The sequence below is a fragment of the Echeneis naucrates genome, chromosome 5, assembly GCF_900963305.1.
Source record: "Echeneis naucrates chromosome 5, fEcheNa1.1, whole genome shotgun sequence".
In the NCBI taxonomy this organism is placed as follows: domain Eukaryota; kingdom Metazoa; phylum Chordata; class Actinopteri; order Carangiformes; family Echeneidae; genus Echeneis; species Echeneis naucrates.
Window position 1 is genome coordinate 5337537 of NC_042515.1, and position 23493 is coordinate 5361029.

The 23493-nt window shown below is 41.9% G+C and overlaps 1 protein-coding gene across 1 annotated transcript in view; it reads left to right on the top strand.

Moving 5' to 3' along the window:
- Window positions 1-23291, top strand: part of LOC115043322 (plexin-A2-like) — a 56344-nt gene extending 33053 nt beyond the window's left edge. Inside the window, exons 9-31 of the mRNA XM_029501661.1 lie at window positions 31-231; window positions 907-1003; window positions 1658-1857; window positions 4059-4210; window positions 5198-5315; window positions 5772-5908; window positions 6419-6586; window positions 7894-7987; window positions 9888-10127; window positions 10644-10787; window positions 11204-11438; window positions 11826-11968; window positions 12686-12954; window positions 14782-14848; window positions 15212-15358; window positions 16328-16487; window positions 17883-17986; window positions 19129-19225; window positions 20163-20362; window positions 20509-20678; window positions 21008-21220; window positions 21903-22053; window positions 23196-23291. Of these exons, the coding sequence (XP_029357521.1) occupies window positions 31-231; window positions 907-1003; window positions 1658-1857; window positions 4059-4210; window positions 5198-5315; window positions 5772-5908; window positions 6419-6586; window positions 7894-7987; window positions 9888-10127; window positions 10644-10787; window positions 11204-11438; window positions 11826-11968; window positions 12686-12954; window positions 14782-14848; window positions 15212-15358; window positions 16328-16487; window positions 17883-17986; window positions 19129-19225; window positions 20163-20362; window positions 20509-20678; window positions 21008-21220; window positions 21903-22053; window positions 23196-23291 (3603 nt within the window). The remainder of the gene's footprint in view (window positions 1-30; window positions 232-906; window positions 1004-1657; window positions 1858-4058; window positions 4211-5197; window positions 5316-5771; window positions 5909-6418; window positions 6587-7893; window positions 7988-9887; window positions 10128-10643; window positions 10788-11203; window positions 11439-11825; window positions 11969-12685; window positions 12955-14781; window positions 14849-15211; window positions 15359-16327; window positions 16488-17882; window positions 17987-19128; window positions 19226-20162; window positions 20363-20508; window positions 20679-21007; window positions 21221-21902; window positions 22054-23195) is intronic.
- Window positions 23292-23493: the final 202 nt, after the last annotated feature.

Genomic DNA, 23493 nt, shown 5'->3' on the forward strand with positions numbered 1-23493 from the left:
TAACAATTATGTTTGTGTGTTATTTTGAAGGATTGCCCTCAGCTACTTCACTCTGGGGAAATTCTTATTCCTGCCGGTGAGGTCCGACCCATCACCCTGAGGGCCCGAAACCTTCCACAACCTCAGTCGGGCCAGCGTGGCTACGAGTGTGTTGTGCACGTGCAGGGTTTGAGCCACCGTGTCACGGCGCTGCGCTTCAACAGCACCAGTGTGCAGTGCCAGAACAGCTCGGTATGACCTCAAACACTCCCAGTGGGAATCTCACAGCTGTCAAATGAGGCAGACAGCCTGGATGCCGTTTAGGCAGGGTACATAGGGTACATCAGTGAGCACTGCCGGAGGTGTTGAGCATACTGAGGAGAAGGTAGGAAGGGGAAAGAGAAGCTGATGAGGAAAATTGGTAAACACTTTAGACAGGAAAGGACTTAAAACCAAGATGTAAGTATGACCTTGTCTGGCAAACTGGATATGGCCAGACTGACATCTAGGTGTTCAACTCAGTGACCATGATTGCGATCTTCGAAGTCACAGGTTTGGAGTGAGTACAGAAGATTTCAGGGGAGGTTTTTTTTTTCCCCCCTGCAGAATGCAAATGACAGGGTAAATTGCGATGCAGAGTGTCCCTCTGTGACAATGAGTGAAAAGGCCATTTTCTTCAGATGTGGATGATCGGCCACGCCAGCCAGACTTTGCGTCCCTACATGTCAAAAGAGAAAGTCAGACAACCATGGCAGAAATGACAGATGGTTAAAAGCCTCAACTCTCAGCTGCCCTTTCATCCTCTTATTTTCTCCCTCTGTCTTTCCCTGTATCTGTTTTAGACTCTATCCCTTGTCTCTCTTTGACTTTCTCCCTCTCTTCGTGCACTTTCCGCACGCTGCCTCACTCTCTGTTTGTGCTTTTCAGTACATGTACGAGGGTGTGAAGATCAGTGACCTGGCAGTGGACCTCTCCATCGTATGGAATGGCAATTTCATCATCGACAATCCCGAGAAGATTAAAGGTAACTCTGCCATCCATCACCGCCAGGCCAGAGGAGTGTGAAGCACTCAATCCACAGGGGATAGATGGGTCATAGAGAGCCTTTCAAGGCTCCCAAAAGGCCTTGAGAGAAAGTTCACAATAGCAGTGAGTGTTATCAAAAAGCACCCAATCACTTGTGCACCCAGAGGGGTGAAAGGTGAATCTTCATATTTGCTGAATTTGGCGCTTGAGGGTCTATTGGTTAACTCTCTGTCATCATGCAAAAAAAGGTGGCTGTCAGTTGCCATTTTAGGTGGTGCATTAAATACATCATCAAAGACAAGGATATACAGGGATGGCCATAAATTTTTACAGGCCCCAGTGGGTAAGTTACTTTATATGGGCATAAATATAGGCTACTTAGAGGAGAGAGGATGTAAGAGACAGACTTCAAAGAAAGGTTTATTGGATTATTGGATCTTTTCTCTTAAAAAAAGAAATTTATGCAAACATGCCACTTATGAATGAACACCATAGTTACTGTCACTTATTTTTGAAGATGAATCAAAAGTATTCATCCTGAGTGGCCGATTGATTGATTTTCTGCTGCTCCAGTATATTTTGTGGGCTTCATTTACTTTTAATCATGATGACATCAAACGCAGTAACAGCCGGCCTCTGTGTTGTCCGACAGTGCACCTCTACAAGTGCAGCGCTCAGCGGGATAGCTGCGGCATGTGTCTGCGGGCGGAGAGGAAGTTCCAGTGCGGATGGTGTAGCGGCGAGGGCCGCTGCACCATGAAGCAGCATTGTCCGCCCATCTCCCCCTACGCAAGCCGCTGGTTAGACCTCTCTGCCAGGAATGTGAAGTGCACCAACCCACGCATTACAGAGGTTTGTTTTTTGTTTGGGTCAGTTCCCAGTCTAGGGGTCATTCAGTCCAGTCAGTCAGTCAGTCAGGGAACCAAGGTTAAATATACTGTGTATTTGAGTTAAAAGACAAGATGTGAGTTATTTACGAAAGTATTTAGAGAAGCTTTGAAACTAGTTTCAGTTTGATGAAGTAGTTTCTGGAATAAAGAGAGTGTCAATACACTCACGTGTTCACACCTCTGTAAAAAAAAACTTTTACGCATTTTCTCCAACAACTCAGGGAGTCAGACTAACGATGGTTTTTAGTCCTGAACAAGGCCATGCAGCTGGAAGATAAGGCACGACATTCCACTAACGTTCAAAAACTTTTGAAAACTCTTTCAAGCGTTTCAAAAACTCCTGTTGGATGCTATTTGTTTGAAATAAAAAGTCAAGTCACTCACTGACCTTTAGAAACAATGACGTAGTCACACCCTTGATTGGGTCGACCACCAGTTGTGAAAGTAAAGTGAGTAATGAATTACAAGTGTTGTTGACCTTGTTGTCTTTGCCAGCAGCTGTTGTGCTGTGAAGTTCTGCATGTTAACGTTTTAATTGGATTCACTTTGCTCACTCACTTATGTGCTGAAAACAACGTAAGAGACAATCCATTAGACCAGCTCCTGCACGCTCAGTGCACAGTATGTGAACGGTCATTTATGTATGTATGCATGTTAGTATGGACACAGATCATTTCCAATAGTGAGCTGAAATAATTGTCTGGATGCAGATAGTTTTGGTCTCAACATCACCATCAGCATGTGACAGTGCTGTTGGACTATTAATTTTATGGCTGTACACGTACAGATAACATGGTGTATAAAGACTAAGATATGGATATTATAGTTTCTATCCTTGCACTCACTGCTTGTAAATGTCTGCTCATAATTTTGATTTTCGATCTGGTACTTAATGACGTCTCAGGAAACACTGCACCAGCACACCACGTTGGATATATACGGTACTGAAATTGACATCTATCAACAGCAGACTCCATTTTTATCTGCGGCCACTTTCCAGTTTCCCATCCAAGTGTCTGTTTACCTGAGACTATCTCACATTCTGTTCCACGCCAGCTGAATAGCATAAGTGCTTGACAGCTAAACGAATTCAGTCTGTTTAGAGAGCGGTGATGGATCTTTTATGTCACAATCTCCTGTTCATTCTCTTGAATGAGGCGCTGAGGGTCAGGAAGAGGGATGCAAAGCTCTCCCACTTCAAAGAGGCGCCAGCCTTTGAAGTTCCTGTCACATTATTAGTGTTTCTGAAGGAGCTGCGGCAGAATGAATCCTCCATCGGGTGCTGCCCGGGAGTGGACGGGGTGCTACTCCGGCATTGCTTCGGCTCTGCTCTGCAGGTCCATGGGTGTCCTGCTGAGGTGGTTAACTTTACAGTGGGAAGGACTGTGAATGGGTTTCTCAAGGCTTTGCTATTCACTGCATTATTCATGAGAGTTTGTTTGTTGAATTACACTGGAGTTCCAGGATTTTTTTTTATTTTTTATTTTTTTTTGAGCGAACCCGCTCAGTACAAGGGTTACATAGTTCACACGCTCTACTGTAAATGCCACACGTGCTTCATGTGAAAACAAAAATGAGACACAGAAAGTGTGTAAAAGTGTCTGAAGATTGTGAATCAAGTCAAGAGACGCTCAGTGAAAGTCATCACTGATGCCAACATGATTTTAATTTGAAGTTTTATTTCCAACAATAGATGTTGGGGTGATTTGTGGAGATTGCTGTACAAGCTGAAATTGTTTTTCACCCTTACTTTGAACCCTTACAAATCATTTTTTTTATTTTCAGTTTTAATTGTTGAGAATATAAACTATTTTTGAACTGAGGGGGCCAACGGTTTCTACCTTGTGTCAGTGCTGAAAATCTCCAAGATTTATCCATAATTAGCGTTTCACCATAATTGCATTTCTCTTGGGTTTTTAATCCATGTGACTCTCCATTAAAACTGTAACTAATTACATTATTTTGCAGTTAAACTCTCCTTATGGCACATCATTTTCCAACATGAGGAACTCTGCTGTATTACTGCCTCTGAATAAAACAGTGTAAAAATTAAAAAAAAAAAAAAAGCACCTCTGCAGGTCTTACAGCCTTCACTTTGTATCTGAGAATCACTTTATGTTTCTGACTCTGTCTTACTGTCATTTTGTTTTCATCTCTACGTAGGTGAGCCCGGTATCAGGGCCTCAGGAGGGGGGGACACTGGTCACCATCCAGGGCCTGAACCTGGGTCTGTCCTTCTCTGAGCTGGAGGGTAACGTGGAGGTGGCAGGAGTGCAGTGCACCCCACGCGAGGAGGGCTATGTCACTGCAGAGCAGTAAGAGACGCTTCCCTTCTGGTCAGACCCACATGGATCCATACTGTACTTTACATGAGTAATTCAGGGCCAAGTGATGTCTCATCAGGTTGTAAGACTGTGTGTGTGTGTTTTGGGGCGGGGAGTGGGGGAGTGACTTCGCATCGCACTGGAAGAGGCAGAGCCAAAGGAAGAGACAGGCTTTGTGTCGTTGACGTTAAGACACTGTCGGCGCAGCTGTAATTGAAATGCACTGCATGTAGCTGACTGGAGGGACAATCTGTTAGCCATGTGTTTCTCTCACAGCCATGTAATGCGATTGGGCTCAGGCAGCAGGGACTTTATTTATATCATCGTAAAAAGAAAAAGAAAAAAAAAAATTGAAAAAGAAAAGGACATGCCAGCAGAAAATTGGAAATTTCTGGTGATGTATGAAAAGAAGGGCTGGGCAGGGACGATTCATTGGGTACTCTTATTGTATTGGGGAACGCAAGAGTTTCTTGTGCTGGGTAGGACCATTCATTTGCTGCACACAGTACGTTAAAAGACGGCATTACAGCTGTTACTGACATTAATTTCAGCATGGGGTCAGTTGCTGTAATGACTTATTCATGGCACACTTTATCTTATTGACCTGACAGGCAATACTGATTTATTGAAGAAACCCTGATGTTGTCATGGCAACCAGAGGTAATGGTGGGTGGCAATCGTGTTGGAGACGGGGGAGGGGGGTAGTTTATCATTTGAGTTATATTGCTGTTATAGGTTTCCCATTAGGAAGAAAGATGGCCTTCTCTATTGACCCACAACTTCCATGAAAGTCTGCCTCAATCACACTGGCCAGCAGAGGCCATCTTCGCGCAGCACAACTCATAACAAATGTGATACCATACAGCGATTCTGCTTGGTGTGTGTGTGTCTGGCTGGTATTATTTGTTGCACACATGATAATCTGTTGCATGACTGGGCTTTCTTGTGCAACCACTGTCATGTATTTTGTTTTGACAGGATTGTGTGTGAGATGGCTGCAGCTCCGAAGGGAAGTGTGCCGGGTCCAGTTAAGCTCTGTGTTGGCGAATGCAGACCAGAACTGCGTGCTCAGTCCTCCCAGATCTACTCTTTTGTGGTGACTTTCAGACACATTCACCTTGCCCATTTTCTTCCAAAAACAAACATGAAATGTTTGTGAAGAAATGATGCACTGATGCCACATAAATCATTATCCTGATTTTTTTTTTTTTTTTTTCAATTGCAACATAAACTTTGAGTTCCAAACCTCATTAGGGAGAAATTTCTAGTAATGTCTTCAATTTGTGCATTATTTTCATATTGTTTTATTATTGTTTTAAAATGTTTTGTTTTTTTTCCGCTTATGAAATGCACGGCATCAACTGCTTTATAAATGTTTATAAATGTTTTCTAAAGAAGCATTCGGGTCTACCTTTTAAACAGTTCATTTCTACAGTAACTTATTCAGCCAACGTCAGCAAGATGAGAGCTTTTCAGAACTTGACACTAAATTGCACATATTGTACTGTGTGTGTGTCCTGTGTTGAATGAAACATCATGAGTTCCTCCACAGACCCCGTTGATGCTGGCGCTGACCCCAGGCAGAGGACCTGAATCTGGAGGCACCAAAGTCACCATCGTTGGGGAGAATCTGGGCGCTGGCAGCACGGTCAGCGTGTACTTTGGTAATCAGACCTGTGAGCTGTACAGGTAAGACTGACGGCAACATGACAACCTGATGCTAGCTCAGCCTCACGACGCTAAAGAATCCAGACTCAGACACTAAAGCAAGACTTTTTCACACAACAGTAAAGTTTTAGACTTCTCTAATCTCATTTTAACAGAGTAAGAGATTGTTCTATTTAAAGAAACACACTTTGGTGATGAAAAGTCTTAACAATGATTTGTGAGGAGGTGATGTAACCCTCAGCGGTCGGTATAGTTCTCTGTGTATTTATAGATATCTATTTAAAGTTCAAAATGCCTTACATGGTAGGAGTCAGGAGGGTGAAGCGAGGAAGCCATTAGCTAGAGTCCCTTCTAATTACAGTGCTCCATTCCTAATGTGTCTGTAACGAGGAAGAGATGATGAATCCTCTCGCCTCGTGGTAATGTGCATGGCTCATAACTGCCCGGAGTCAGGGATTTGCCACTGCAGCAGTGAGTGGGCAGTCGCAATCAAAGGCATGAATAAATCCCTCTTCTGTTATTCCCCACCAGGAGAACCACGTCAGAGATTGTGTGCTTCTCTGCACCATCAGTGGCGGGAGCGGGGCCGGTGCAGGTCAGTTTGAGTGTCGACCGGGCTAAAATTCCTGGGAGTCTGGCCTTTGAGTACATTGAAGACCCCACAGTGCAGCGCATTGAACCCCAGTGGAGCATTACCAGGTAACGTCCAGGGGTTTTTATGCTGAAGCATCTGCATGTCGTCAACAGACAACAGACAAGAAAACATGAGCTCCCATCTCTCAAGGGCGAGATGCAAACAATTTCACCACAGATTACAAATGACAACAGTCAGTTGGTGGCAAATTGCATCTTCATTTTTGAGTCCACATTCTCATGCACGAGTCACATGTTAGGTTGGATTTCAGAAACGTGCCATAATTAATGAGAGAGAATGTGAAATTGTTAATTGCATCTTGCATTTTGTAAATTTGGTGGAAATGGACTTCACGTTGATATGTGAGTTGGTGTGAATGAGAGCGTGAACTGCACTTCACATGTTGGTTGTATTGTTTTCTCTTAATGTCATCTGTAGAGCCAACCACTCTAATGCTGGACATTGGTTAATCAGCATGCACAAGATACGATTCTATGTTTATAAATTACAGAGTCATTTTTCTGTATAAATCATGAAATGATTTGAAACAACCCACTTGCACGACCAGCCAGCGTATCAGGGTTACAGGAAGAGTGATGCCAAGAACTGCGGTCCTTGTTATAAATGTCAGTTATGATCACAACAAGACGACTCATCCAACCAAATGACATTATGCCTGATTTGACGAAGCAGTGCGATGCTGACATTACAGTGGGAGTCATTTTGCTGCATAAACATTTCTATCACAGTTCAATTGTGGCCTCCTTGTATTCCACTTAATAAAAGATGGCACTTAATACGAGTTCAAGTGGGATTATCCAGCCCTACGTCCCTGTAGATTAGACTTCAGAGACACGCTGGCCTACAGCTTTGTGACAGGAGGAGCTTTGTGGAGCTGCAATCAGGAGGCTTCATCATGAACGTGCAATCTCACTATGTGGTCCTACAAGCTTAGGTAGCCTTTGAAGTGTGAGAAGAGAAGGACTGGCACTCTGTCAAGCTCACTCGACTGGCCAATTTATTTATTTTTCTTTTTTCTTTCCTCTTTGTATGTATTCTCCTCCAGTTAGTCTCTACTTTTTCCACTTCTGTCACTCTGCTGTTTGCTTAGATGACACTGCTGCACGGGTTATGGAAAGATTAAATAGTGTTGTTTATTTTCATCACATCTAGTGTGAATATGTAAACAAGTAGCACCTGTATTCATGCTATGCCAGCCTCACAGTCATGGATGAATATAAAACAGCAGCCAGCTGGTTCACCGTTTGATCTGGCGCTTCTGCCCAATAACAAAGAGCTATGATGCCAGCTATATCTCCTCAAACCTGCATTAATGCGCCTTCTCTTTTCATCCATCCTCAATTCCAAACAGCGGACACACCACTCTGACGGTGACTGGGACCAACCTGGACGTCGTTCAGGAGCCACGAGTCAGAGTCAAATACGCCGGCCATGAATCTGTCAATGTGAGTGAACTACTCACACACTGAGCTCAGTCTTCATTGATGTTGCTTCCTCAAACTGATACAAAATGGAACCGTAAAGATGTTCTTTATGGATAATTTGCCCAGAAGTGCATTTAGTGTTGTGGTCAATTCTGACAATACTTTTGTGATCTAAAGCATTCACATATACCAAAAAAAAAAAAAACTTACTGTGTGATTTGGAGCCTGTTTAGTTTTTAGTGGTCAATACTGTATAACCACAGAGTGAGCAAAGTCAGAAAAACATCCTATCATTCTGATGGATGGGTACTAAATTGACTAGAATTTTTTTTTTAAACCATACATAATATATGTAGAGTGATTCATTCCAAAATGAAATCATAATAAAAAAAACACTGGGATGGAAAAAAACAACTCCACTTTGGGAGGTGATTTATGGTGCTGATTTTACCTGCCAGTGCTCCTCAGGCAGGTTGCTTCAAAGTGATTGATTGTTCCAAAGTGTTGGGGCCCCGGTGGCAAAAGTCCAGTTACCTTACTGGTTCAAAGTTTTCCACTTCGGAGCAGACAGAGAATTGCCTGAGGATTTGGAGCTACACACTGGCTGAAGGATGGTCGAAAATTCAGGAAGGGAGTGCTAGCTTGACCTTGAAAGAGCGCAGTATTAAAAAAATATCAATGCAAAGAAGCAAAAAAAACCAAACAAACAAACAAACAAAAAAAACACACACACACACATAAACATAATTCGTGAGCAGATGCCAGGAATGGAATGATGAGTTTGTTTGTTTGTACCAGATAAAAGTTTTAAAGACAAAGTAAATATTATATGAAAGATTTATGCGTTATAGATCAATACATTTTATCAGTATGAAGGAATTGAAGGGGGGGGGGGCACTACCACTCAAAATCATTTGTATTGTTGGAAAGAAATTCTTTGTAACCCGTTTCGGATAAGGTGGAAGCATTTTAAAACAAGATGAGCAGAATTATCTTATTCAAATGTGTTGAGCAAGTGTTGAAAAGAATGTCTCTGTTATTCTGACAGTATTGTGTGAGAGTTGTGCCCTGAACCAAATAAATGGTGTGTTAATGATGCCAGCCAGATTTTGAGCCAGTCAATTAAACTGAATGTTTTAAAGTGTCACTGGCAGGACTGAGATCTAAAGGGATTAAAGCCAAACTTCCATCCAAATCAGCTGCTAAAAGAGGGTCACTGGTAAATTTAATGAGGGCAGTCTCTTTATCACGCTAATTTCAAAAACATAACTGGATATGCTTAAAAATGTTTTGAAACACAAAAGCAGTTAATTGACTTGAAACAACTTTTCTTTGAAACCTTAGATAAAAACTGAAGCTTAGAAATGCGTCTGGAGTGGGTGGGACTTATGGGAACAGCTCGATTGTAAGGATTTTGAAGGAAAAAACTCAACATGCTAATTCCACAAAGTTATTGATAAAACACCAATAACAAATAAGAAATTGGTTATGTGTCACGCTGAGTGAGTGAGTGAGTGAGTGAGTGATTGGCTTCATAAGAGACAGAATTGATCGTAATTTCCCCCCAAACATGTTAACATAATATTGTCTTTACCGGCAAGTCAAAAATGTGAGAGAAACGGGACGCCCATTCAAATTCAATATGCTAGAAATGCTGTGCCAGCTAATTATTATCTTATGTTACGTGGGTTAAAACAACATCGATCCTCAGTCCAGTCAAAGGTATTTTTTACAACCTCTTAAAAACATGCAGGCCAATATTTAAAAAAGTTTTCTGAAGGGTAAAATATTGACAGACAATTATATGTGTCTTTTATTATTTATCTAAATCCAGCAGCAAACAATCAACCAGTCAAGCTTTAAGCTACATATGTGTACTGGCAAACGAGTAACTTGCACCCCTGACTGGGTTCCTCTCCAGGTTTGCAAAGTACTGAACACAACCACCATCAGCTGCTTCGCCCCCTCCCTGAAGGCGGAGTACAACACCGACCAGGAGGCAATCAAACACGTGGATGAGTTTGGCTTTGTCTTCAACAATGTCCAAGCTCTGCTCACTTACAACAACACGAGCTTCATCTACTACCCCAACCCTTACCTGGAGCCCCTCAGCCTATCAGGGGTTTTGGAGCAGAAACCTGGAGCTCCCATCATACTCAAAGTAAGCCCAAAAAGATCTGGCCTGCAGCTGGTATGATGGTATTTCTTCATTCTCTGCTGTATAAAGAGAGAAAACCTTCAAGCCTATGAGTCTTTAGCATCAACAAGGAGCCTGAATATGCACTATTGGAGACACAGAATATATCTATATCTGTCTGTCTTGTTCAACATCAGTTGTGCCATGTCCTCATTAGAGTAATCCCCTGCTGTTGTCTTAGTGAACAATACTGTTCTAGTTTTCCAGTTCTTAGAGATGCATTATGTCACAGGTTCATGGTCATTCATTTGGATTTGTACTAAGAACTTACCTTATTCAATTTATATTAATGTTGTGGGATTTCAAATATGATAAATAAAATGAGATCAGCAAGACATGACTCTAGAAGGAACTAATAGAAATTTTCTATTGAAACTTTGTAGCTTTGCTCAGTAATGATCTAACCTGCATGATCTTAAATGTGTTTTATGTTCGATGTGTTGCTCACTTTGCAGTTATGCATGTTGCTTCTCTTAACAGGGACGCAACTTGGTGCCATCTGCATCTGGTGGAGCCAGGTTGAACTACACAGTGCTGATTGGAGATACGCCCTGTTCCCTGACTGTGTCTGACACTCAGTTACTCTGTGAACCTCCAAATCTTACTGGGCAGCACAAAGTCCTGGTCAGTCTAACGCATTATCAGCCTGTGCGGTGGTTTTGACTTGCTGTCTGCATGGATGTGGGTCACCGTCTGTGGGTCAGTGTTTGTCTGTACATCACTGTGTTAGTGGGTCAGCGGCACGCTTTCAGTTAGTTGTTCTCTTGCTGTCATTGTCTGTCATTCATGGTCTGGTAGTTTCCCAATTACAGCCCCCCCCAGAATTATTGACACACACCCTTTCAAATAGTATCAACTTTACGGTACTGTAGAAATTAATGTAAGATAATGTTCCACCTTAATCGAGCAGTTTTTCAGGAAATCATTCACAGCTCTCCTGTAGTTTCCAACATAATTTGAAGTTATATTATTTGGCCTTTTCAACAGACTTGTTGAAATCCTTTGCTCATTGCTGTATTCTGATTATTATTGTTGTCCAGGTTCAAGTCGGAGGTCTCCACATCTCACCAGGAGAGGTTCACATCCGGTCTGATAGCCTGCTCACCCTTCCTGCCATTTTTAGCATCGCAGCTGGAGGAGGGCTGCTCCTCATCATCGTCATTATAGTCCTACTGGCCTACAGACGCAAGTCACATGAAAATGACCTCACCTTGAAACGCCTGCAGATGCAAATGGACAATCTGGAGTCGCGGGTGGCTTTGGAGTGCAAGGAGGGTGAGTGAGACAGATTTTAAATCCAGTTGATTTAAACTGAACACTCCAAAATAACTGATTGTAGTAGTTGCACTACACTGCCATCTGTTGAATTTGACTCATGACTCTGATTTCACAAGATGAAAGACGTATTACTTAGATGTGCCACCTCGGGACTAAGCAGAAGACGTTAATTCATTAGTTCGAGTTGTAATAACACAACAACATTTTTCAAGCCATAACTATTTAACTCTTTAATGAGGAAAAGTCCGAATTATTAAATATTACGAAATACTGTTTATACTGCGTGCTCTATTCTAAACTATAGTTCTTATAGTGTCCAAAAAAAAAAAAATGAGAATCATTTTACATTAAAAACATTTTCAGTGTTATTGTGATCTTGTGCAGCATTTGCAGAGCTACAGACAGACATCAATGAGTTGACCAGCGATCTTGACAGAGCTGGCATCCCCTACTTGGACTACCGCACTTACGCCATGAGGGTTCTCTTTCCCGGCATCGATGATCACCCTGTGCTCCGAGAGCTGGAGGTGAGGGACCCCCGAAGCAGGGCTGCACCGCTTGAATCCAGTTGTTTTTTTTTTTGTTTTTTTTTGGACATCTTGACCTTCGGGCTATAAGCTCTAAAACCAAATTGATTTTCGGCTGGTGCTGTCAAACTGCTCTGTGCTGAGCAAATGTCAGTCTGCTCACTGTGATTTCAAGTCTGTTTAATGGAATTCACCGGCTAAAGTTTGTGATCAGATTCTGATGCCTTTCAATGCAATGCTCCTGTTTCTTGGCCTGAGCTTTTTTATCTTGACCCGACTTTTTTTATGCTAACTTTTCTATGTGTATGGATGTTATCTAAACATTCATTAGATAAACATTGAGCTATGCAGTGGGGACCTTTAAAATCTACATTTCAGTTGAATATGAAAAGAGTCTTCATATAACTTCTTGACTTGCTTATGGTGATCACAGTGGTTCGGAAGATCTTTGCTCTGGAGAGCGTTGAATTGCAGTTTTAAAAATGCCAACTTTTTCATAAAAACGTGACAGGCGGTTCGTTTTTCACGTCACTGCCACCGAGATTCAGCCTGTAGCCAATAGTGCTCCTGTTTTGCGCACAGATGGTTTATGACGACTTCGGCGCGCATTTCATTTTGTCCTCATCTATGCTATGACTTGCATTACCCTTGAGTGAGTATGATCCAATGAGCATGTGCATTTGTGTGTGTCTGTGCAAAAATGCATGATGCGTATAGGTGCCAGGAAGCGGGCAGGCGAATGTGGAGAAAGCCTTGAAGCAGTTTGCACAGCTGGTGAATAACAAAGTATTCCTGCTGACATTCATCCGTACGCTGGAGCTGCAGCGCTCTTTCTCCATGCGTGACCGCGGCTATGTCGCCTCGCTCATCATGACGGCTCTGCAGGGGCGGCTGGAGTACGCCACAGACATCCTCAAACACCTGCTCTCAGACCTCATAGAACGCAACCTGGAGAGCAAGAACCACCCCAAACTACTCCTCCGCAGGTAATTAACTGACTGTCACTGAAAATCCGAGCCTCTAAAGTTATTCCACTTTCTTTTTTTGGTCCATTTTATGAGTTTATTAATAGTTGCGGTTGACAGGGAGAGGAAATGGGGCCAGAGACTGGGGGATGGACATGCACAAAACAGTCCATCCAGTTGGAAGTTGAGCCTGACGACCACTCAGCCACCGAAGCACCTTTTCCTCAGACTTTAACATTCATCATTCTGGAATAATGGACCACTTTGCTCAGTTCATTACCTCACTGTGAAAGTAAACTTTATATTGAGCTGTAAAAATGTAAGAGGACCATTAAGTTAAACTTGTATTCAAATTTGTATTAAAATTTTACTCATTTGTTGCGGAGAGTCAATCTGTATAACCACAGTCTTTGGGGATTAGGTGACAGTTATAGCTCAGAAGAAAGGATTTCTCCTACATTAAGATATAGCTTTTTTTTTTTTTAAAGATGCTCTTGAGAGCCTCAGAGTTAAGCGTATTATAGGTTAGAACTTCTAAAACTCATAAAATTGTTTCACTTTTGAGGACTTCTGAGGAAGTTATGCAATGCGTATGGTGTAAATACTGCCTGGTAAATCTGAGGAACCCAAATTGGGCGTATTTTCTACATTGTGCCACAATCCTGACCACCTGTGATAACGCTGCTTATCGTTTGACATAGATAAATCATTTGTGCATTGTTCTTTCCAGCCCAGTTACTGCATGTCTGATGGATGAGTAACTAGGGCAGTGAAGGAAAACCCACCTCTCTCCAGCTTTGTTTTGTGCAGCGGCGTGAAACAGCCGTTACGGGTTTGAGGAACATGGTGCCCAAGCAGACAGGTGAAAGACAGGAGCGGTAAAACTGATAGAGATTGGAAGAGACCAGCAGAGGAAGAGAACCTAATGGGGAAGAGTGAGTGCAGCGGCGGCAGGGTTGTTGTCAGTCTGACTTATCTTCTGTGTGCCACTCATGAAACATTCAGCTGTAGCCTACGTTTCTTTCCCCGTCACCTCTCCTCTCCTCTCCTCTCCTCTCCTCTCGCCTCTCTCCTCCACCTCTGGTTATCTACTGATTGTTTTCCCATAGCTCAGACTGGTCTACTGAATGTTTCATGAGGTGTTTTTTTTTTTTTTTTTTTTTGGTTAAAAAAAAAAAAAAAAAAAAAAAAAAAAAAGGGCCCTTTGAATCCGAAGCACACTCATTAAATATAAGGATGAGTTCACATGGGAGCCAGTACAACAAGAACTTGTTAGCCCAAACATGCTGCTCGTGCGGGAACACTAAAATTTAATGGGGTGCCGTCAACATCAGAGTCAGAACAGGTTAGGGTCGAAATGTGGGTAAGGTTGGAGAAAGAGCAACAGAGACAGCAGGTTAGGGAGCGAGACCGACCGGCAATGATGCTGCAAAAGGGCTATATGCCATTTTAAAGGTGCTGTTACATGATTTAACGGATTTACTACAGTAGATCATAAAATCTTCCCATCTGGCCTCACGTAAAAGTAGTTAAGTGCAGACACAGCAGTGAAGTAAGAGAGTGAGAGGACCTGGAAGTGGACCTCTAAGTTCTACACATTTATGTCATGACCTAAATATGTTGTGCACCAACAGCACTTAACCACAGTATATTGGACTGCATGTCCTTTGAGACTGCGCGTCTGAGTGAGGATGTAATTCTTTGTAAACTCTCCATGTCATGTTTTTTGGCTTGAACAATATCAAGTTTTTCTACATCTTTAAATTATAGACGAACAATCAGAGCACTCCTGCTTGCTGTGGGACGTCTCTTGCGAACAAATGACTGTGCTTTCTTTTCGTCTCGCAGAACAGAGTCGGTGGCAGAGAAGATGCTGACAAATTGGTTTGCCTTCTTGCTCCACAAATTCCTCAAGGTAAAAACATAATTTTATCACACCTTTCTGCTACAGGCGCAAGTTAGAAATTTCAATGCAGTGCACTGATTTTGAAATCGATTGCTGCGTGGAGCTGCAATTTCAGATTTCTAAAATTGATTTATCAACAATGTGGAGGGATGAGAGGAGGACTGTGTTTACCTACAGGGTCATCCCTATTTCCATCTTTGCAATTCAAGAGGACAGAAGGTTCCATTTTATTATTTCTGCTATGTTAGGCTCTATCTCCATCGCAAGTCCCATCATCTGCGCTGATAAATACAGATCGCTCTCCTTCCTTATGTCTTCTTTTCATTTCTCCCACCTTTCACTCTAATCCCTGGGTTCCCTTCCAAAACAAAGGAGTGTGCTGGTGAGCCTCTCTTTATGCTGTTCTGTGCCATCAAACAGCAAATGGAGAAGGGACCCATAGACTCCATCACTGGAGAAGCTCGCTATTCCCTCAGCGAGGACAAGCTCATCCGACAGCAGATTGAATACAAGACACTGGTGAGTAATGAAGATGTTATAGACAAAAGGAAAAAAAATGTCTGTTAATTTCTCTTAGCAAAGAATCTTGACAGGAAGGTGATATGTGTCAGCGCTCTATGGATGCAATTTTATGAAGGTTTTGAATGTTTGAATAGCGTAAACAGCACGATAACAGATGTCATTTTCATCAAGCTGGGGGAGAACATATATATATATATATATATATATATATATATAGTTTCTGGGAAAAAAACTATTTGATAGAATAAAACCTTAGACTGTGGACTGAGCCACTCATGGGTGTAATGCAAACCCTGCTTTCATCCTCAATAATGATAGGGACCCTCCATTATGTAGACAAGGATATGATCCTTTGCTGGCTGCCCATCATTATATAAAACATGAATTTTGCTTTTGTCCACTGAAAGCATGAATCTAATCTTGTGTAAATGTCTGTTTAGCCACTTTCTTGGCTCCTTCCGAACCTCAATAAAAATCAAAATAAAAAATACTATGAAATGGAGTGAAGAGTGATTTTATATATATATATATATGCGGAGAGATATGCAGAGAGTGAAGATATATATGCTACTGATAAATAAAGAACACAGAGGTTTCAAAATTCTGACTGGTGTATGCCAATCAGAGAAGAGTTTGAAATATGATTCATGGGGTAGGGGTTCCTACCACCAGCCTGCCAGGATAACTTCTCCTCAGACTTTAGCTCCAAAGCAGGATGACACCTCTCTGATCGCTGTGTCGCAGAGTCTGTGTCTCATTACTTGTTTAATGCCCCTGCTAGAGCTGCACAGCCACAGCCTGGAGGTGTGAAATTACATTTTCAGGCCAGAATCCTCTCCACCAGGACAGTTTGCTGAGGAGTAGGTAATGAAAGGACTTTCATAGCAAGCAACACCTCTCTGTCTGTCTCCTTCTCTTACTCCCGTCTATCCTTCCCCCTCCCATCTCTCTATTCTGCATCCCCAGACACTCAGCTGTGTGAACCCAGACAATGAGAACAGCCCAGAAATCCCTGTCAAGGTGCTCAACTGTGACACCATTACCCAGGTAAAGGAGAAGATCCTGGATGCGGTGTACAAGAACATGCCCTACTCGCAGCGCCCACGAGCTGCAGACATGGATCTCGGTGAGACTTCACTCTGTGAGACTGTCTAAGTAATTCTACTTGCATTATAGTCTGAAATAAAACATCATGGAAAATTTTACCACGGCATTTGATGTGTTATAATGGCTGTGGGGGGGTACAGTTGAGAGTGGGCATGGCTGGGGAGGTATCACGTGTTACATTGAAGGCGTATGACATCAACAAAGGGCTCAACATCTTTTTCGGGAAGACAGCCTCCTCCCCACGTCGTTTTACTTCCCTAAATCAGAGCAACACTCTCCGACACTGACATTAAACCTTACTGACAGCACACCTACACTTGGGCTTACACCCACAATATGTCATCCAAGACTGAATGACTTGGCACAAATCCAGCTGACACACACCTTCAAAGGGAGTAAATAAGACACCTTGTTGGGAGCAGCTGTTAATGCTTTAGGTTTGTACTTTTGCCTTCAGGGCTTTTTCATACGTTCGGTATTTGGAGAGGATTGGTTTCTCCGTGTTGCGTTGGACACTTTAAATCCTTCAGGGCTCCGGACTAAATCATCATCTCCCAAATCCGACTTTTTCACTTGGTCACACTAACCCTTGGTCTGGTGTTTAGAGCCAGTATTGAACTTGATGACCTTTTTTGAGTGATTATGCTTGTCTAACTGCTGAAAAGAAACAGGAAGCTGCTCAGTGTTGTAGCTCCTGGAGGTTTTCTTACTGTTGTTCTGCGGTCTTAATCTGGTAAAAGGTTAACAGCCATGGACCCGACAACACACGCAGCACATTCCTCCTTTACTGCATTTGTCTTTGTTAGCAATTGTGGTTGAAACAGTTCAAAAGTTCTTTTGCTTCTTTCGTCCGCTCAGTCAGTCTCTCCTTGCCAGAAACTTAACTCCTATTATCAGTTTTGTCAGAACCTCTTTTGTCTTTGCCTCTCCACCAGCTTTCACCTTGCTCTCATTCTTTTTTAAAAACAGGTGATGAATTGTTGTTTATCAAGAATTTAAGAGCTTTGTGGATGGTCTCACAGGTTTGAAATTGCAGGCAGGCTTTGTGATATTTGTTACTTAAACTTCAAGAGACAGATGCACATGGAACCATTTTCAATGGCGTCCACAGGCCCTGACACTGTGTGCTTTGTAGTTTGTTTGCAGACTCACAATCACTGTAATTGTCAAGCCAAAACACAGGGGACGGTGTCGGGCGGACATCTTGGCTGCTATTCTTGACATCTTGCAAGGTTTGACAAAACAAACTAATGCAGTGCACAAGGTCAATGTGCCACTGAACTGCAGCACAAAGACACAGCCGGAGAAAAAAACGATGATCAGACATTATGTAACTGTCAGGCACGGGGCATAAAAACAATCCCCCCCAAATGTCACATGTCACCATTTCACAACTGATGTTATTTTCTTCCAGAGTGGCGGCAGGGCAGAACTGCCCGTGTGGTACTCCAGGATGAGGACATCACCACCAAGATAGAGAGCGACTGGAAGCGACTCAACACACTTATGCACTACCAGGTTTGTCAAAAACATGAAGACAAGAGCTGCGGCTCTCACTTCATCTGCAGATTTGTTTTGCTAATTGCTCAATTAGCGATGAAAAATGACCATGTTGTTCTACTGAGAATGCCATTGTTATTGTGGCCAACCAAAGCTTAAACAAAATAAAAATAATAATCATACAGCAACAGCCTTGGTTCAAAATGAATACTGTCACAGAATATCCTGTAGTAGACACACAGAGCATTAATTGTTTATATACAACTTTGACTTCTCCCCTGCCAAGATGTTTTTAACCTCCCGGTCACATGCATTCTTAGTCAGCCAAACATGCACTTGTGTGCCTATTTCTTTGGCATATTTTGTTTTTCAGCCCATTAATACAACTACACAGGTCACCAACCTTAGCTGAATCATCCTGTTCTTTAGACAGCCCTGTTTGTTTCTTCCCAACATTTCAGTGCATTTGTCTACAGCAAATTGAAAGTAAAGACAAAGAAAGTCTATATTTCCCTGCTAAAAGCAAGTTTTGATAAGAGAGGGGTGGCTTCCCTCTTATCTGTCCGAGAGATAAACAATTTCGCTCTTTCATCTTCAATTTCTCTGCCAGGTCTGGAAATGTTTGATTGGTTTCTATGCTGGATTTGTACTAGATACATTTATACCTCATGCAGAACAGTAGCATGAATTTAATCCTGCAGCAGATGACCCTACATCATCTGCTAAGCAGCATACCAACGGTATACACAGTATTAACCTGGAACAACCGCTCGGTTAAAACGCACCAATATAAATTCAAAACACATAGCAGACAGTGAGCTACAGATAAAACACACATGATTCACTGCGTAGTTCTAGGTTCTTTCTTTAATGTTTACTGATTTCTATTTGAAATTACAAAATTGTCTTTGTTTTGGTCCTAGAATTAAAACTGTTGTGATCATTGCTGTGCTGTCTGTACTTCCATCTCGCTGATGATGAATGTTTTCCTTGAACTACATGCCAACCAGGCATAAGCTGATTGTAATTACTGAGACTCAGCATTGAGAACATCTGAATCATTTCAAATACAATGATCCAACAGCTGAAAGCTCTGAGTTCTTGGGAAAAATAAAAATAAATAAATAAATAAATTGACAGGCCTTACCTTTGTTTCGCAGGTCTCTGAGCGCTGTGTTGTGGCCTTGGTGCCCAAGCAGATGTCCTCTTTCAACATCCCTTCCTCCGCCAGCTTCCCACGCAGCATCAGCAGATACGGTCAGTACTGGTGAAGAGATATAAATGCTTAATAGTCATCTAACATACAGCAGTGGTGCCCCAGCTGCTGTCACTCATGACTCTGTTGTCACATTGCCTCACACCAGCACACCAAAAGGGAATGCAACACTAATATTCAAGTGAATGTTTACAAAATCAAGGAAAATACTGTCTATACATCAGACTTTCGGATCTTTAGAGCCTTGTGGTCTTATGATGATGAAAGTTAACCGTTTTCATTTCATTTTACGTGCAAAAGCCTGATGAGAGCAGAAGCTGAACATTTGTAGTAGCTATAAATTCTCTGTGCATCACATCAGTTTATAATTAACTTGACCGAAAAAACATTTTATGGTTTGCAACATAAAATATGTTTCGACAATAAAATAATAAATATTCCATATGGGGGATAAGTTGATGTCCTGTAATGGATGGGAAAATTCATGCTGATGATTTTAGATTTAGATATATTGCATCCCTGAATGATGTAAAACATTTCAAGTCAAATCTCTCAAACTACAGCTCACAGTTTCACTGTGAGTTTAAATAATTTCTTAACCCCCCCCCCCCAAAAAAAAAAAAAGAAAAACTCCAACAAAAACAACAAAACAAAAAGACATGCACAAGAAACCAAGAAGAGGAAGGGGGCAGAAAAATACACTGACAGATAGCATGCCATTAGCGAATGCATGTCTGTATCATTACTATGACAACCAGTGAAATAATGGCAGGAAGTAATTATACAGTCTAAACACACACAACCAACCTGCCCACATGCAGATTACAAAGAAAACAGTCTGTCTTAAATTCATATTTGTAAAACAAACATGACTTTCATGACAAACTGCAAGAAAGATTCTAACGCTTCTAAAAACTGCAGTAAGAACATTTGTGGAACATGTATTTATATTCATTTCATATTTCATTTATAATCTAGGTGTGGATGTACCCTTCCGCTCCACCCCCACCAGCCCTGACAGCCCCCACTCCCGTGTGCCCATGCTGACCCCAGACCTGGAGAGTGGGGTCAAAGTCTGGCACTTGGTCAAGAACCACGACCACGGGGACCAGAAAGAGGGAGAGCGAGGCAGCAAGATGGTGTCTGAGATCTACCTTACGAGGCTGCTAGCAACAAAGGTATAGAATAGAAAGTATATTGTAGTATGAATAATAACAATTTTTGACAACAGCAGCAATCAAATGGTCTTCATTTCATACAGTTAGATTTCAGAATACATTTCTAGAAAAACTGTGAGCCTTAACCTTATATCATCTGTCTGCAGGGGACGCTGCAGAAGTTTGTGGATGACCTGTTTGAAACTTTGTTCAGCACCGTGTGTCGGGGCACTGCCCTGCCTCTCGCAATCAAATACATGTTTGACTTCCTGGATGAGCAGGCAGACCGACATGGTATCCATGACATGGACGTTCGCCACACATGGAAGAGCAACTGGTGAGGAGTATTCCTGAAGCTTTGCTTTCACTCCCCGATATGCAAAGATGGCCCAGTTTACGTTTACAGCAGCTTCCTACAGAACTCCAGTCACTAACAGAGCAGACCTGACCTCACACCTTGATCTTTGGTGGCCTAGAAAACCTAATTTATGTGCTTATTCCTTTCACAAATATTTCATTCTCACATATTTGCTTTTATTATTATTGTTGGGGATTCTTCTTTTGCCTTATTATTCTCCAAAATCTAAAAGTATTTAAAAAATTCTTTTTACGTCTTATACAGTCTAAAATATATATTTCTACCTTTTTTCATATATGCATCTGCAGCCTGCCACTGCGTTTCTGGGTAAATGTGATCAAGAATCCCCAGTTTGTGTTTGACATCCATAAAAGCAGCATCACGGACGCCTGTCTCTCCGTGGTGGCCCAAACCTTCATGGATTCGTGCTCAACGTCTGAACACCGTCTGGGAAAGGACTCACCCTCCACCAAACTACTCTATGCCAAGGACATACCGCATTACAAAAGTTGGGTAGAGAGGTGGGTATGGGCGCACACCTGCAAATTCCATTTGTCTTCAAGACGACCAGAAAGAATTACATTCCTTAAACTAAGGACTTGTGGGCTGTTATCACTTCCTCAAAGACTAATTGGGGAATCAAAGCCTGCCTTTTAGGTGGAAGTACAATTAAGTTTTAAGATTAGGCTTGTTATTTCAAAGGTTACTGTCAGTGATCACTTAAGGCTTGCCTTTACGAGGAGCCATGATATTCTCCCTCAGCACTGTGTAATCTATTCTTGGTATTACTATTCAGCTCCACAGTTTCATCAGGACATTAGTAGCTGGAAAGTAATTTTTGAGTGGTTGGTTTAGTGCAAGAGATCTCCCTGTTATGGCCATTTTTGGATTAAAATTATAGACACAGATGTGAGATTTTTTTTAAGGTAGGAAATTCAATAAATGACTAGTTTTAATGCAATTAGTCAAACAGAGACAGAATTATGCCTGCATGTAGTCAAGTGAAAGTCTTCATACATACAGTCAGTGTGGGAATGTTCCCAAAAGTCAAACGTGTGACACCTTTTCCTTATTTTCCAATAAAACACCCCTGATTTTTAAATGCTTTCAGATGCTTTTTAAAGTTGAATCCTCCAAGTGAGGGAAAAAAAAAGCTCTGCTGTGCCCTTGACACTGGTTCTGTGTGTGTGTGTCTCTTCTCAGATATTATGCTGACATCAACCGCCTGCCTGCCATCAGCGATCAGGATATGAATGCCTATCTGGCTGAACAGGCTCGCCTTCACTCCAGTGAGTTCAATGTGCTCAGTGCCCTCCATGAGATCTACGCTTACGTCAGCAAGTACAGCCAAGAGGTGAGGCCCTGCCAACGCGCTGGAACATGGAAATGCGGTGTAAAGGTCCTTTTCGTGTGGTTAGCCGACTAAAGTTAGCGATCTTTTCTATTAACGCCGCTGTAATGGATAAAGTGACTGCGATGTGTGCGACCAAATCTGTCTTCAGGGATGTGTTCATAAGTGTTTAGCTCTTAGTAGGTCAATTCATGTGCTGCTGTGTTCTGACTTTATGGAAATTTTTAGTCCATCCATCACACAGGTCACTGAGCATGGCTGTACACCCAAATAGGATTTTATCAATTTAAAAGAGTGAAATATTTTCAGCTCTTTATGCATTTACACCTGCATTTAGAGTTGTCCGTTTGTGATCAGATCACCAAAGATGGATATTAAACCGAGCCTGATTAATCACCACAGTTCTCAGCCTGTCAGTGTCTTTGACTTCTCATCTCGCAGCTTTACTGTTTACTTCTGTTCACTCTCAGTGTTATTTCTAACCAACACGGCGAAAAGCTCTTAGGATTTTTCTCAGTACGCTAACAGCAGCGGAGCAGCGAGGTTTCCGACCCGCCGGTGAACGCAGGTGTTTTATCATTTCATTTGATCCAAAAGGGCAGTGAATATTTTACTTCCATTTGTCAACTGCACACAAGCACAACATAAAGGCCATGCTGCTTTGTGTCTGTTGGATGTGTAGATAGGCAACTCTTCACTAACGAAGTTCACCTTAACAACTTTTAAAGGTTGCACGTCAGTGTTATCAGTTTGTTGTGCTGCCCCCAAGTGGCCAAAATAATAATAATAATAATTCAGAACGATTTGAAAGTTTCAAAGATTGGGTTGAAATGGATGATTATTCTTGATAAATGTCTAGATTGATTTTCAATATTCAAGATGAATAGAAATTTTAGTTTTGAATTCAAATCAAATCGGGGCTATTTCATTCATGTACATCTGCAAATGAGAACTTGACACTATTATCGGTGCAGTAAAATGCACAATATAATCCATCAAAATAGCATATTTAAAGCATTACTGTTGTGGGGCTTTTGTCTATTCATTTGATTCATAATGTGTGTGTGCATGGCTGTACCTGTCCTGTAGCTGAGCAGTGATATGAAGTCAGTTAATGCTGAGGACTGTTTCTCTGTGTGTTTCAGATCATTGAGGCTCTGGAGCACGATGAACAGGCCCAGAAGCAAAAGTTGGCATATAAAGTGGAGCAGATCATCTCAGTCATGTCTGCAGAAAGCTGAGACACGCAGCGACACACGCACACGCGCACATGCGCACAACATAAATATTCACGTACATGCATCGACATCAAACTGGACTATAACATAACTATAACTCACGTGGAAGTTGCGTGCACATTATCGACACAGAGGATTGCACATAAATACACAGTACACAGCGGCACCATAGATTTTCTGGACCTACTGGATAAACAAAAATTAA